Raw genomic sequence first — 13,790 nt, 5'->3', positions numbered from 1 at the left:
TCCTATTCCTATTCCTATTCCTATTCCTATTCCTATTCCTATTCCTATTCCTATTCCTATTCCTATTCCTATTCCTATTCTATTCCATGTATGTTTATCAGCCAAATCAGAAGAAAGCAGTAAATGAACATCAACATTAGTGATTATTTCTCACATTCTGCTGCCACAGAACTCCCATTTTTCTTTTTATTTATATCACATAGAGTATTTCAAATTAAAATACTACCATGAACAGCATCACCACGGTTACCAGAACTGCATTCACTATGTGCAGCACCTCACAGGCATTCACTGATTTTCTTGAGAAAACCCTGGGGTATTGGTTCCGAGAAGCAAGCATTTATCACAACAGAATGAAGTAGCTATTGTCAGAGGTGGGATTCCTCTGTCTAAAGTGAGCCTTTAGGCACCTCAGCGTGCACAATATATCCACATGGGGTTGACACGTATTACAGGAAATCTAAAATATTTATTTTTCTTTAAGCTATTTGGGATAGCCCAGGTCATCTAAAATGCACAGCAAAACACTACTGTATTTCTCAGGAAGATGTCTCCTGAAGTCCAAATTTATTTCTAACTGAGTGGAAGATCTTGTACTTTCATTAGTCTGGATAAACAGATGACCTAAATTCCTATCATTATCAATCTGACACTAAAAGAGCATTTTAAATTTGCTCCCATTCATCTTCTGATACAGAACAGTGCTCCCAAGCAGTCCAGTGGTATTATCTTACGAAGCATTATGAACTGCTAATGAAGAAAATAGTGCAATAAAGTAAAATGATACAAGCATGGGCAGCAATGCTAAAAGGTCAGGAATGCCAGACCACATCATCCATTTCCTGCCTGTGTCTTTAATCCATATTGCTTTATGTGGGTGCTGTTGAGGTTGAAGCATTACATGACAGTCCAAGCCTGAGCTAGCAATGAAAAAGGTATATTTTAAAACACAGAGACACTGAGATATGTGGACAACAAGTATCCACATAAATATTGCTAAAATCAAAGAGGGTTTTCAAAACATACAATAAAATATCATTTTTCTTACTGATGTCTGTTGTTGCAGTAAGTACTTCGCTGTTTTAAATCCAAGCCTTGGATGTTAATTCCACAGTTCTGCACATCATCCTGTTTGCTGTACAAATCTGCATTCCAAATGGAGAACTGAGGCTGAATTTTCCAAAGGCCAGAGGATTTAAATGTTGTCAGCTTTAGAAGTTTACCTTCTGTTCCGTCTTATTGTTGAAATAGGTCAAATTCAGCTCAAGGATGTTTGGCCTCATTCTGCTTACTTTATTTCTCTGTTCCAGAAGTTCTGTTGGATTAAGAAAAGGGTCTTTGTCTTCAAATAATTTTTTCTCTACTTACGTAAAATTACATTATTTCTGTAGGGGAGTATAAAACAAAATTACTGGATATCACAGAATTGCAGGGATTGAAGGAGACATCTGGACATCATTGAGTCCAACCCCCTGCTATAGCAAGTTCCCTGCAGTAGGTTACACAGGAAAGCATCCAAAAGGTTCTTCAGTATCCCCAGAGAAGGAGACTGTCTGGGCAGCCTGTTCCAGTGCTCTGTCACCCTCACAGCAAAGAGATTTTTCCTCAGGTTTGCATGGAACTTCCTGTGTTTTAGCTTGTGCCCATTGCCCTTTGTTCTATTGTCAACAACAGATATTTCTATTCTAAAGGAAAAATGATTAGGCAGACTTCTTTGCATTTGACAGATCAAATGTAGGGCCTTTTCCATTTCCTTGGAAGTCAAAGGAATTAATTTCATTAACCTTTTTTAGGTCAAGGAAATATTTGTGTATATTTTCTCCATGACTGCACTATTGTACTAAGAGGCAAAGAAATGTTTTTAACTCCTGGGTCATTTCCCTGGCATTTTGGTACCTTCCTCTTTCTGCTTTCTCCTGCGTTTCTGGTTATTTCACTTCCTAATGGTTCCCTCCCTCATTCTGATCTTCTTGAATTCATTCTGGTTATTGCTACTGACCTCGCTTATTTCAAAGCTGAAGTCTCTTTCCCTGACTGGTTACTACTAAATGAAGTGTTGGTATGTTTGTTAGCTCTCCTTCATATGGTATTGATCAAAGACCTTGAGTGCTTGTACTTGTTAGTCTGTGATGAGAAACTTTCCTCTGAAGTGCTGTGATTTTATTCTTCCTAGATTTACCTGTGATGATGTTGACTTCAACTTGCGTGTCCACAGTGCTGGCCTTCTTATTTGTCGGTTCAATCACTTCAGTGTCATGAAAAAGCAAATTGCAGTAGGAGGACAAAGATCCTTCCACATTAAGTCCAAGGTGGGAACTGAGACTTCTTCTTCCTTGTTAAAATTTTGTTTTCCCTTTCGTACCCTGTAACCAGGAGAGCTGAGATATTAATGGTTCAGGTGCCAGTAATGGGATACATTTGCTTCTTTTTTTTCTAAAATCCAATTTTCAAAATTACCCCAAATAACATTTTACAGTAAACATAACCATTCACTGTAAGTGTAAAGTATTGATTACTCATCTTCAAATGATTTCATATTCAGGAGTACTTTGGTATCAAAGAAGAAAACTCTAAGTCTCTGTAAATACAAATATAGTTATTTGAATCTCTCAACATTTTTAGTAGCAGATACGTTTGTCTGAATGACTATTCTTGTGTAAGTCTTAGATTTTTGGGTTGAGATGTGTTTTGTACAAACCAGAATTCAGATAAATGCAATGTGATTGATCAGGATTGATCTGTGCCAGAAATATTTTTTCCTCATAGGTATCTGACATTCCAGTTTCAATCTCACCTGCTCAATACATTTGTGCTCCTGACAGCAAGCATACCTTCTTGGCAGCACCTGCCCAGTTACTCCTAGAAAAATACCTCCAGTATCACAGCCACCGCTTCTTCCCTCTCTCACTGAAGAATTATAGACATCCAGTGCTCTCTGTTGACTGTTACCTCAACTTAGGACCGCAGGTATGAAACAAAGAAATCTTTAATTTGCTTTAGGAATGTATTGCCTATGTTTCAGATGAATTTGTTGATGGATGCCTTCAGAACACAGACTTCAAATTAACAGATATTAGAACCCTATGGTGTTAAATTGGTCTTATAGAGGTATTGGGGGAAACTACAAATAAAGTACATGGAAAGCAATATCAGAGTTGTCCAATAGAATTGGTGAGTGGTATTAGATTTTTAACTTACATAGAACACGTTTTTTTTAAGAAGTGTTTTCCCAGTCCATTGTAATTTGGTCCTTCCTACATCAAATATCTTCCACAAGAGTTTTACAAACACTAACTAGTCCTTAAAAAGCACTTCAAAATACAAAAGTTTTTGTCCACTTTTAACTGACAAGCTGAGTCAGAGCAGCAAATACCAAGATACACAGTCAGAGTGGGAGAGGCTGACATCAGCATTTAAGATCCGTTGGCTCTCCCCAGTGGCTTTGGACCTAAAGCCAAGGTTATTTTTAAATACAAATGTAGGTCATGTAGAAGTGCGATAGTAAGGAGCTGATTTTCACTAATCTATTTTTATCTTTTCACTTGACTTAAATACTAAATGAAAATCAGACTTGCTGCATTTACTAACTTAACTTCTTTACCAAAACAGCTGTGTAATGACCTTCCAATCTGTGCTGCTTCCAGAACATTTTGATCTCTGTCTTTCTTGCTCAGGGGCATGATTTAGCAGAGGGTTGTTAGAGTTAGGGTAGTATGGTTAGGTTGTGGTTGGACTCAATGATCTTTAAAGTCTTTTCCAACCTGAGTGATTCTATGATTGATTCCAGTCCTTTCTGGCTGAGCTTCCCATCATGCCTGAAAAAACAAAATCCGTGGAAGGGCACTGTGCTGTTAGTGCCTTCATCCACTGCATCCTTTCAGTTAAATTCAGTTTGGGAATTGTTACCTGAGCTAGTATATGATACAGCAGGGTTGAAGGAATTATTGCATCTACAATATGTATAAATAGTGATATCTTGCGCCAGTTTCTCTTGCTGTGAGTCAACCTTCCTCCACTGAATCATGCTGATTTCGGCTGGATGTGGGTCTGCCCCAGGTGAGTAGAAAGGCACTTCGGAAGTCCAGTTATATTTAGAGGATTCCTTAACCTGAAATTTACAAAACCTGAAAGGATGCTATAAATACTCCTATTTCCCACTGGAATAGGAGATTAATAATAGAAAAAGCAATTAGACAGTAGGAAACCTCATGCAATTATGTAGATGCACAACTAAACTGATTTTTTAATCCTTTTGTGATGTAAATGGCATTAGACCTTTCTACAGGGTTTTTCTTGTGTCAGACTGTGCACTTACTATATTTATGCTTGTGTAGATGAACTGTGCTGTGCAGGTCACGGAGTTATGGATGTGGGGAGCCATCATTACTGCAGCTTTCAAACCATTCATATCTAAACCTCATTATAGTAGTAATGAGTAATTATGACTAATGAATAGTTACAGATACTGCTTTTAGATTGCTTTTTAATAAGTAGAGAAATTGTTACAAAGGAACAGTAATGATCATAATGTTTGGAGTTGGAAAGCAAGTCTGAAGGTGGATCAGGTGCAAATACTGTAAGGTTGATGTGAAGAAGCCTGAAGAAAGCTAATTTCTATGTTTCTTATCCCCTCCCAATCAGATTGCAGTTTGCTATGTGAGTTCACGGCCTCACTCTCTGAATATCAGTTCCTCTGGTTTGACATTCAGTGGTCTCCTGCTGTACCTCTGTGACTCCTTTGTTGTAGCTAGCTTTTTGAAGAAGTTCCATTTTCTTAAAGGTGAGCCTCAACCGTTTTATTACTGGGAATTATATGACATGGTCACTGGAAATCTGGGATCAAAATGGGGAAAGCACCATTGATTTTGAATGTTATGTGAAAAACTGTGCATGCACATGTGTGTATTTATATTTGTGTTTATATGCCCTACCATCTCTGATATTTGATGATTCATCCATAACAGTGTTAAGAGTTCTGCAGACAGGGAAACAACGTTTGGTCTACACTGCTATGCATAGTGTAAACACATAAATTGTTACCTTATATTTGAAAATGATTATGTATGAAACATTCACCCATTGTGTTCTTGCAAGTGATGTTTTTTCAGTTGTCAAGAAAAAATGGATGATGATAAGACTTCATCAGAATCTGTTTGCTGTTCCTGGAAATATAAATGCTATCCTTATTTATATATATAATATATATAATATATCCTTATCCTTAAAAGTTATTCTTAGTATCCAGTTTCTTCACATAGTGCATATGATCATGGACAGCACTGGAGACAAATCACTTCTGTCTGTATTGCAACTTCTTTTGGATTGTTCTGCTGCTGTTGTAGAGATTCAGTGCTCTGGGGATTTGTTTCACTCAGCTACATCTGTCACTGGAGTATAAACACCACTGCCACTGCCTTCTTAAAACAGAAGTTATGAACTGCCATGTTCTTTTTTGTAGTTAATGCAGTTTTGTATAGGTATTTGTAGCACAGATTAGGGTACACAATGCTTTACCTGCATGTGCTACTGAAGCCACGTGAGTCCCTGTGTCTATTTGCATTCTGGAGCAATGTCCACATTTGAAGTATAAAAGGACTGCTTTCATTCAAAGTTACTCTGCATTTTTTTCGAGTGACAAGAAGCCTGCACAAATCAGATGATTTTTGCAGTGTGTAGCACAAAGTGTATTTGATTCAAGAGTTCCCTGTTTCCCTTGGCAGTTTAGTTGACCTTCTAATCAGTCAGTTAAGCATTAAACACCACTCGACTCTCTTTACTTTTATTGTATCTCAGCTGTTTCTGTCTTGGGCATCTCTTTCTATCTCACCATCTCTTTTGCAGAGTAATGAGAGCAGGTGAGGTGATTTCCTCTTGACTGAGCACTTTTTTCAAGAGCCAGGAAATCATGTGTGTATATGTGTTGAAATAGTATCAGCATGCCAGGCAAAACAGTTCATATTAGATCATTTCTGGTCAGCAAAACACACAGAGCTTAATTAGCCATTGTGGGGATTGGCTTGTGGTGTGTTTTGTTCAGTGAGGGTTTCACTTAACAAAGTAATGTTCTATCAGGGCTAGAACAGTAATGGATGTAAGGTATTACTTTGTTTTCTGTCACCACCCTCTTTGACTTGACAGATTTGATCTTTCTTTCTCCAAAGAGAAGGAATGTATTGCTAATCCTGTGTACTAGACGAATACTAGATATCCCAGGTTACAGAAGAAGACCCTGATAAACAGGGAACTGAAGATAACTCTCCAAAAAACCTAAATGTCTTAGTTTTCACTCAAGAATATCTGTAGCTCCTGTTTTGGAAGTGGTGGAAATTCCTCTTGCTAAGAGGTGGTGGGAGATGGGCGATTTGAGAACGAGGCTGATACTCACATGGGTTTCTTACTGTTTACTTAGGTGCCACCCTGTGTGTTATTTGTCAAGATCGGAATTCTCTTCGCCAGACTGTTGTCCGGCTGGAGCTGGAAGATGAATGGCAGTTTCGATTGAGGGATGAATTCCAGACTGCCAACGCAAAAGAGGACAGGCCACTTTTCTTCCTGACTGGACGACATATTTAATAGAAACTAGACACTTTTCCTGAATAACTAGGGAAAAAAAAAAGAAGAAGAAGAAGAAGAAGAAGAATGATACAGGAGACTAATTGCCAGCATCTCATGAAATGGCTTTTGAGAGGCTGTGCTTTCTGAGGAGAAACAGGACTTGCCATTGTCTATTAGAATCAATTTATCCTCTTATTTCCAAGCACTGTAAGTGGATTTTCTAATTTAATTGTCTGACGGAGGTAATTCTTGATTCCTGGGAAGGACAGAGAAACTCATTATTCCTCGTGGCAGCAAAAAATTTCAATCAGAAGGGAAATCAATGAATGCATTTCTTCTGACACAAAAAAGACCACATGCAAGTTGATAAGCAAGAGTTTTAGAAAACTTGTGTCCATTCCAGAAATAGGAAATGTAAATGTAGGAACAGATTTTGATTTTGTTTTACAAGTCTTATTTATCTAACTGTTGGCACAAGGCAACAGGAATTGTTACAGTCTTGTAGGATATTGCTCTTAATTGATCCAGGTAGGCTTTTTAATGAAGATATGTAAAGTATAATTCTTAAAGAATGGGAGCCCAGTTGGAGTCTTATTTTTTTTAACAGATGCCAACTGGATAGTTTTAGTATACGGGAATCTTGGGATGGCAGCATAATCACATGTCTGAATTTCATGGCATAAAGAAGAGCCAGGAAAGTAAATTTGACAATGAAATCTGAACGTTTAAACATGAAAATGAAACTGCTTGGCACAACTGAGAACACCAAATGGTGAGATTTACCTGCAAGTGATTTTTACATCTAGAACATTGATGTTTTTGTTTCCTGACTAAATTCTTGCACTGACTACAAGCTTCAAGGTAGGCCCAGTGCATTCAAGACAGTGGATCAGATGGTTCTGAAACTTTCCTAATACACTTACTGGGGATATTTTCTTGCCAAGGTGCATTAAAAAAGTGAGAAAATACAGACTATGGATCTGAGGAATTTAGGTGGCCATACAAGAGCATGTTCTAGAAAGGCACCGGGCATCACAGGATTTTTGTGCTCTCTATCTATGAAGTCAGTGATCACAATCCTTGTCTAGGTTTTTGGAAGTATTCTCTAAGTTTCAGATTTTGTGTTTATTTTTATAGAATCTGTGTAAACTTCATTCAGTCTGGACGCAGGAAGGGTAAGTATAGACATTTCCAGAAGGTGTCTAATATTTGGGCAGTCTTTCTTGCTGGATACACCAATGAGAGTATCATTGATTTTATATTGATGAAATGCCATTAGGTGCCTGAAGCCTTTACAGTATCAGTCTTGAAATGATGACATGAATATGGCTGTGCCAAAGAGCAAATTTCATAACGTTTACCAGGAAAAGGTAATTTCAGTAAATACGAGAGACTTGACTGCTATTTACAAGAGACAGGCTGCTATTTGCAAGATAACTGCTAGAAATCAGTGTGCTTATGTATTCTGTTGTTTTTCTTTCAGAGTGAGATTGGCTTTGTTTAAGTTTTGGGAAGGAAGATGGACATTATCTTATGTAAATAGCACCACCTGTGCAGTTTTCACCTGTTGGTTAGTTAATTTAAACTTTTTAAAGGAATGTGGCATTCTTGTCCAAACTATTCTTTATAAATAAAGTCAATACTGCATGGATATCTGTCTTGGTGGTGTATAGCACTGGATGTTTTTTGTGGGGGGAGGGTTGGGGGAGAAGAAAGTTTGGTTGAAAGGGGCTAAGATGATTAAATAATTTCCTGAACTGAACAAGAGAAAACAGAGTGTCTTTTAATGGTCTAAAGCATAACATAGCCTCTAAGGTACATGAGTCTTTAAAAGAACTCTGGGCTAAAGACAGAGCTTTGAAATCTCCTTTCTTGTAACCAAATGCTCCAACTATTTATGCCAAACATTTGCAAACTTTTCTTATGTTTTAGATATGAGATGATTTGTTTTGCAAGTCCTTAGAAGGCATTTTCTCCATGAATCAACCTCTCTAATGGAAAAAATGCCTAAAGTATTTATTGAAACAAGAAACTTTTCAGTTCTGCTTTCAGAGATGGGGACTTTGCACAGCAAAATTTCTGGTTGTTCACTGTAGTCTTAAGAATTTATTTCAGAGCAAATATATGTGTTTTTTCTTTTTTTCATAATGGAAGTGGTAGAGAAATATGGTACTGTCCAGCATATTCATAAATAAACTCTTGCTTTTCTAACAACATTTTAATATATTCAGTTTGACTACTGAAATGTTAGGAAAGAGAAACAGAGAGAAATGGCCAGAAATTAGAGGAGCTAGCATGATTCACAGTAAGTTTCAAGAACACCACACTGGTGAGAATATCAGTGTGCCTTTCTTACCAGTCCAGCCTCATGCATGTCCCATAAAGTTATTGACCAGTGTGTACAATGCTTCTGCAGATAGATATCACTCTGATAAAATACAGATCCATTAATGTGGCTGTCAAGGTTCCTCAAATCTTTACAGCACTGCAAAAGTTGCTTGATTGTGCTTAGGCTCTGTCTTCATGGAATTATCCAGCATTTACCCTCTGCCTTGCCCCATGCTATTCTACTTGTGTTCATTTCTACTGGCACTGGGTAAAACCTTTTGAAATGATCACAAGTTCAAAGATTTTCATTAAATATCTGCAAGATAAAAAATGCATTTAAACTTCTAGTTTGGACAGGTAGGTTTTTAGGTTTTGGTTTTGGTTTTGTTTGTTTGAAACAATTCCCTGTTAAAGCGGTTGCTGGCATTTTGGCATTCTAGGTTCTTTACTCTCATTTGAACAGACCATTTCATGTCACTGGAGATGTCTGACATCATTTATTAAGGTTACTTGTTAAGATTTAAGGTGCTGACATAAAGAAGCAGAAACATTATGAAAACGCAAAACATTGTAACTGTGTGTTTATTTAAAGTTTTCTGTGTGGAAAAGATAGCTCTTTTTCAACTAGAACATTATTACATTTTTGAAATTTCAGCAACAGACAGCCTACTTAAAATATTCAGTAACCCAAATTCTTTCATGTACAGACCAAGTGAACGGGGAAAAGCTTAAAAGTAATTCCAGAAAGGCATGTTTACTTTATTGCTGCTGTGGCATTCTTCATGCAAAACTGTTCTTATCTGTGAAATTAAAACATCGCTAAATCCGATGGGAATCAAAAAATCACATCCTTTCTTGACATTCTCCTTTGGCTCAAAGTTACTTGCTCACTGTACCCTTTATACAGGATAGGATTCTCAGGACCTGGCCTCACCAGACGTGTTTCTGTTGTGTGACCAAGCACAGTCATTCTCCACCAAAGAGTACATATATAAACAGTCACATATATAGTGAAACTGGCTTGAACTGCCCATTTTCTGACGAGGCACATCCTGCTGTAAGAGCAGATATGCACTCCTTGCGTGACCAAAATGCAGTTGCTTCCCATATAGGGAAGCTAGGCACACAATATGGCAAAAAAACACAGCATTTTCTTAATGTGGTCTGAGTAGTGGTGGTGGATGAGGCAGGGAGTACAGCTCTCCAGAGCTCCATCCAAAAGTTTCTTCATTCTTGGTATAGTTTACCTGCTAAACTCCCTCCAACTGTCAGCTATCAAGCATAGAGACAATGTAGGATTTTGTGTCCAACCTGGACTCTGAGGTGACACAGTAATGCAGATAAACAATCAAGACAAATAAAATGCCATCTGGTTGAGTGGGACTGGTATCTCTTACCATACACACAGTAGCAACTTCTTTTTGCTGTGTTTTTTTTACCATGGGGTTGAGGACCCAGGTCCCAGCTCCATTCTTGTCTTACCTTTGTGAGAGGGAATTATTTGCTTTCCATCACGTTTGCCTTTGTGAGAAAAATTGGCCCATACTCATTAAGCAAACAAATCATTTATTCTTTCTGACTTGGCAAGAAGATAGAGCTCTCCATCACACGGATTGATGTGATAATGTTGTAGGAAACAAAAGGCAAAAGGGAACTGACAGCATGCTTTTACTGACTTTTATCCAGCCTCTAACTTCTTCTCAAGTGCCTCCCATGCTTGCTGTCTTAGTCAGCCACTATTATCACAGACAGTATTGTAATCATGTTCTGTACTGCGTGTCAGAGGGCGAAGCATTTTGTGATTCAGCTTTGCAACAGACAGTATCCAAATATAGAGAAGGTTACTGGGAAGGTGACATTATATTCCTTCTGACCATCCTCTCTCTGCTATCAAAGCATACTTCACAAGCACTTGAGCACTGATGTCTGGTATTTGAATACCATGGGCATTATAGATGACACGAACGCTACAGGATGTAAGGGATTTCAGCATTCTTCCCTTAATAAGCACCTCCTGTTGTGATGGGGAATGTACAGTCCTCAGCTCCCACGCTGCATCTCACAGCAGCTGCTAAATATATCAAAGGCAGATCTGTGATACTCTGTGGTGATGTGTGTCGGTCACACATAGCGAAAGAAATACAAGAGAAACAGACTCAATGTGTAAGGCTCGGGGTCACAGAGGTTCACAAGGTGGAGAAGTGGGGCTTAAAGCAGAGACAGAAGAACCTTGGTGTCTGCCCCTCAGCAGTCTGCCTTGGTAGTTCATCAGCTTCCACTGGAATAATGTTATTTGTTCCTTTTTGCTATCTCTTTAAGGATCCAGCTCTTCAGTGAAAAGGAAAATTGATTCCGCGCATTCTCTGCCTGTTGACTGCCTTCCACCCTTTATCCCTGCTCCAATTTTCACCTAAAAAAACAACAGCAGTTCTGGTCAGTGCTTTTATAACATTTCCAGTCCTGCCTTGGCAGCTCCAGAGGCAGTCACGGATTGTTGTAGAGGACACAGCTCAGGGAGTTCTGAGGCATAGCCCAGCTGCTGGCATTGCTCAGTGTGTACATACTATTCAATAAAAGAGAGAGAGGACATCAAAGGTAACAGTGAGAATTCTGCTCAGTAAGAAAAAGAGATTTGAAATTGCCTGCTATGGTTTTAAGAAAGACTTAATAAAGTTGCCTGGGGAGGTGGTGGAGTTACCATCCCTGGAGCTGTTCAGGAACCACGGAGATGTGGCACTGAGGGATGTGGTCAGTCGGCACAGTGGGGATGGGTTGGTGGCTGGATTTGATGACCTTAGTGATCTTTTCCAATCTTAATGACTCTACGACTCTATGATCTGTACGTAAATGTGGTTTTGTTTAAATCCTCGAAAAACCTGACATATTTGTTTTGCATTTTCTTAGTTGTCCTTCTACTTGTTGCATCACTGATGTGTTGACTGAACACTTAAACTCTGAACATATTAAGGAGGATTATTTTGGCAAAGTGCATTCTGATGTGTTATAGAAAAACTTCAGCAGCATTGTTAACAGCAGCTTAACAATTTCCTTTTTCTTTTAGAAATAACAGGGTTGATATGAAAGTGAGTTTGGACTTGTTATTGCCTGTGGGGAGCCAGGAGGGACTTAGTAACTGTTTTGAGAGCAGGGTATGGCAGTAGCCACAGGATTCTGTACCACACTTAAGCAGCAGGTCATTTTGCAATTGCACAGAATCTGGGTTTGGTGATGATGTCATTTCTTTCCCTTTGAATTTTATTTTCATAAATGCCCATAGTCTATCAGATGTAAATCTCAGATCTGTCCTACACAAACTGGCATCTGTGCTGGGACACATCAGCAGCCTTGTGTGCCACTCTCAAGTGGGGAACACTGGGCTGTATTTGGGCCAAACATGCAGCATCTTACATCTTACCTGTGTCACGTGTCTTTCATTATTTGTTCTCCTTGGCACCTATATAATTAAAAAATTCCAAGCTCCATTGCTATTTATTGCTCAATCTCCTCTTCTCTCCCTTGCAAGAGCTCCTCCTACCATTCTTCCAGAGGATGTTTTCATTTTGTGGGGTCTGCTGACCTTATATAAACCTCCTGACATCCCTGTTTGGAGAGAGGTGCTGGATCTGGTGGATCATGGTTCTGCAGAGGAGTGCACAGGACTGCAGCAGGGCTTCTTGGTGTGGTGCAACATGATCCTGGGGCTCCTTTCCTGTGTGCGCCCAGAGGCACAAAGCAGAGGGCTTTCTTCATCCCTATTTCAAGGGCTTATTAATTGCCCTTGGTGTTTAGGAGATAAAACAGAGAAAGTAGTGAAAAGCAGGTCCCTATGCTTTGTTCTCAGCAACTCCAGCATTGTGAAAAAACTGGAGGAAGTTAGACTGTTCTAGGAAAGTGATCCTAGTGATCCTGCCCCAGAACAGCAGAGCTGTGGCTGTATTTAAAAACATCTTAAATTAATCTTAATGAAAAACTATCCTGTTAAAAATAAGAAGGCATTATCTTATCAGTTCAGAAAATAAAGCTCACACCAAGGCTTCCATGAGATAATATTACCATTTTAAATATTCTGGGATGATTACAAATGTTTTTTTGTTTTTTTTTTCCCCTTCTCATGACAGAGCACTTACAGATGCTATTTATAAAACGAAATTGGCTCCTGTTTACCCTGTGTCCTCATGTAATGAAATCATCAGGCAATATTTAAAATTGTCACAAGATTTTTGTATGCGTTGCATGATTATCCAATGAAGCTTTTTGCTACAGGATCTCCCAGAGGCAATGAGCTGAGTAGGAATCCAAAAGTGACTGTGAACTTTATGTGAACCTGAGTCTGAGAATATCTTCTGTGATTTTTGGGGCAGTCCCAGTGGGTCTCTGATGAGAAATGCTAACGTGGGAAAGAGCAGCAAAGTAGCAAAGTCGTGGAGAAATGGGAAGGCACTGAGAGGAAAAGGGCTGGCACCTGAGGCTATAGGAAGGAGACTTTCAGGAGGCAAAGAGGAATTGGCCTGGCTGGGAGCACAGAAGTAGAGGCAGTGGAAATGAAAACCTTAGGGAAAGGATGGGAATCACTGTTCTCATGTATGAAAGTTAGGGGGAAAATCCTTTTCCATGTGGTTGTTCTTCCGTTTCTGGATTTCTCGATCAGAAACATCTGGTACTGGTCACCCTTGGATGCAGGACACCAGACAGTCAGGAGCATCCCTCTAGGAGCAGCAGTCACCAGGTTCATGTGCTGCACAGTAGAAATGCTTGTAGCTGTCAGGACTTCCTGGGGAAAGAAAGTTCCCAGAGCTGTTCAGTGCTCAAGATGACAAAGGCTCCAGATGTGCAGTGTGCTGGGAAAGATGTCCAGCCACTTCTTGAAGGATTTTATAAATAATATTACTATTTGTTATAATTATATA

The 13,790-nt window shown here is 39.0% G+C and overlaps 1 protein-coding gene and 1 long non-coding RNA gene across 2 annotated transcripts in view; one reads left to right on the top strand and one right to left on the bottom strand.

Annotated features, from left to right (window-relative positions):
• The window catches only part of GREB1 (growth regulating estrogen receptor binding 1), a 51,332-nt gene extending 44,423 nt beyond the window's left edge, over positions 1-6,909 (top strand). The window contains exons 29-32 of the mRNA XM_042874478.1: positions 2,174-2,309; positions 2,767-2,967; positions 4,642-4,780; positions 6,410-6,909. Coding sequence (XP_042730412.1) covers positions 2,174-2,309; positions 2,767-2,967; positions 4,642-4,780; positions 6,410-6,573 — 640 coding nt within the window. The 3' untranslated portion in view covers positions 6,574-6,909. The remainder of the gene's footprint in view (positions 1-2,173; positions 2,310-2,766; positions 2,968-4,641; positions 4,781-6,409) is intronic.
• LOC122181795 overlaps positions 1,020-13,790 on the bottom strand; it is a 44,892-nt gene continuing 32,121 nt past the window's right edge. Inside the window, exons 3-4 of the long non-coding RNA XR_006179594.1 lie at positions 2,180-2,363; positions 1,020-1,315 (exon numbers count right to left, since the gene is read on the bottom strand). This is a non-coding gene — a long non-coding RNA (uncharacterized LOC122181795). The remainder of the gene's footprint in view (positions 1,316-2,179; positions 2,364-13,790) is intronic.

The sequence above is a fragment of the Lagopus leucura genome, unplaced genomic scaffold, assembly GCF_019238085.1.
Source record: "Lagopus leucura isolate 7727_CA_CO unplaced genomic scaffold, USGS_WTPT01 Super-Scaffold_73, whole genome shotgun sequence".
Classification (NCBI taxonomy): Eukaryota; Metazoa; Chordata; class Aves; order Galliformes; family Phasianidae; genus Lagopus; species Lagopus leucura.
The sequence above is the reverse complement of the archived record's forward strand: the minus strand, read 5'-3'. Positions and strand labels throughout refer to the sequence as shown.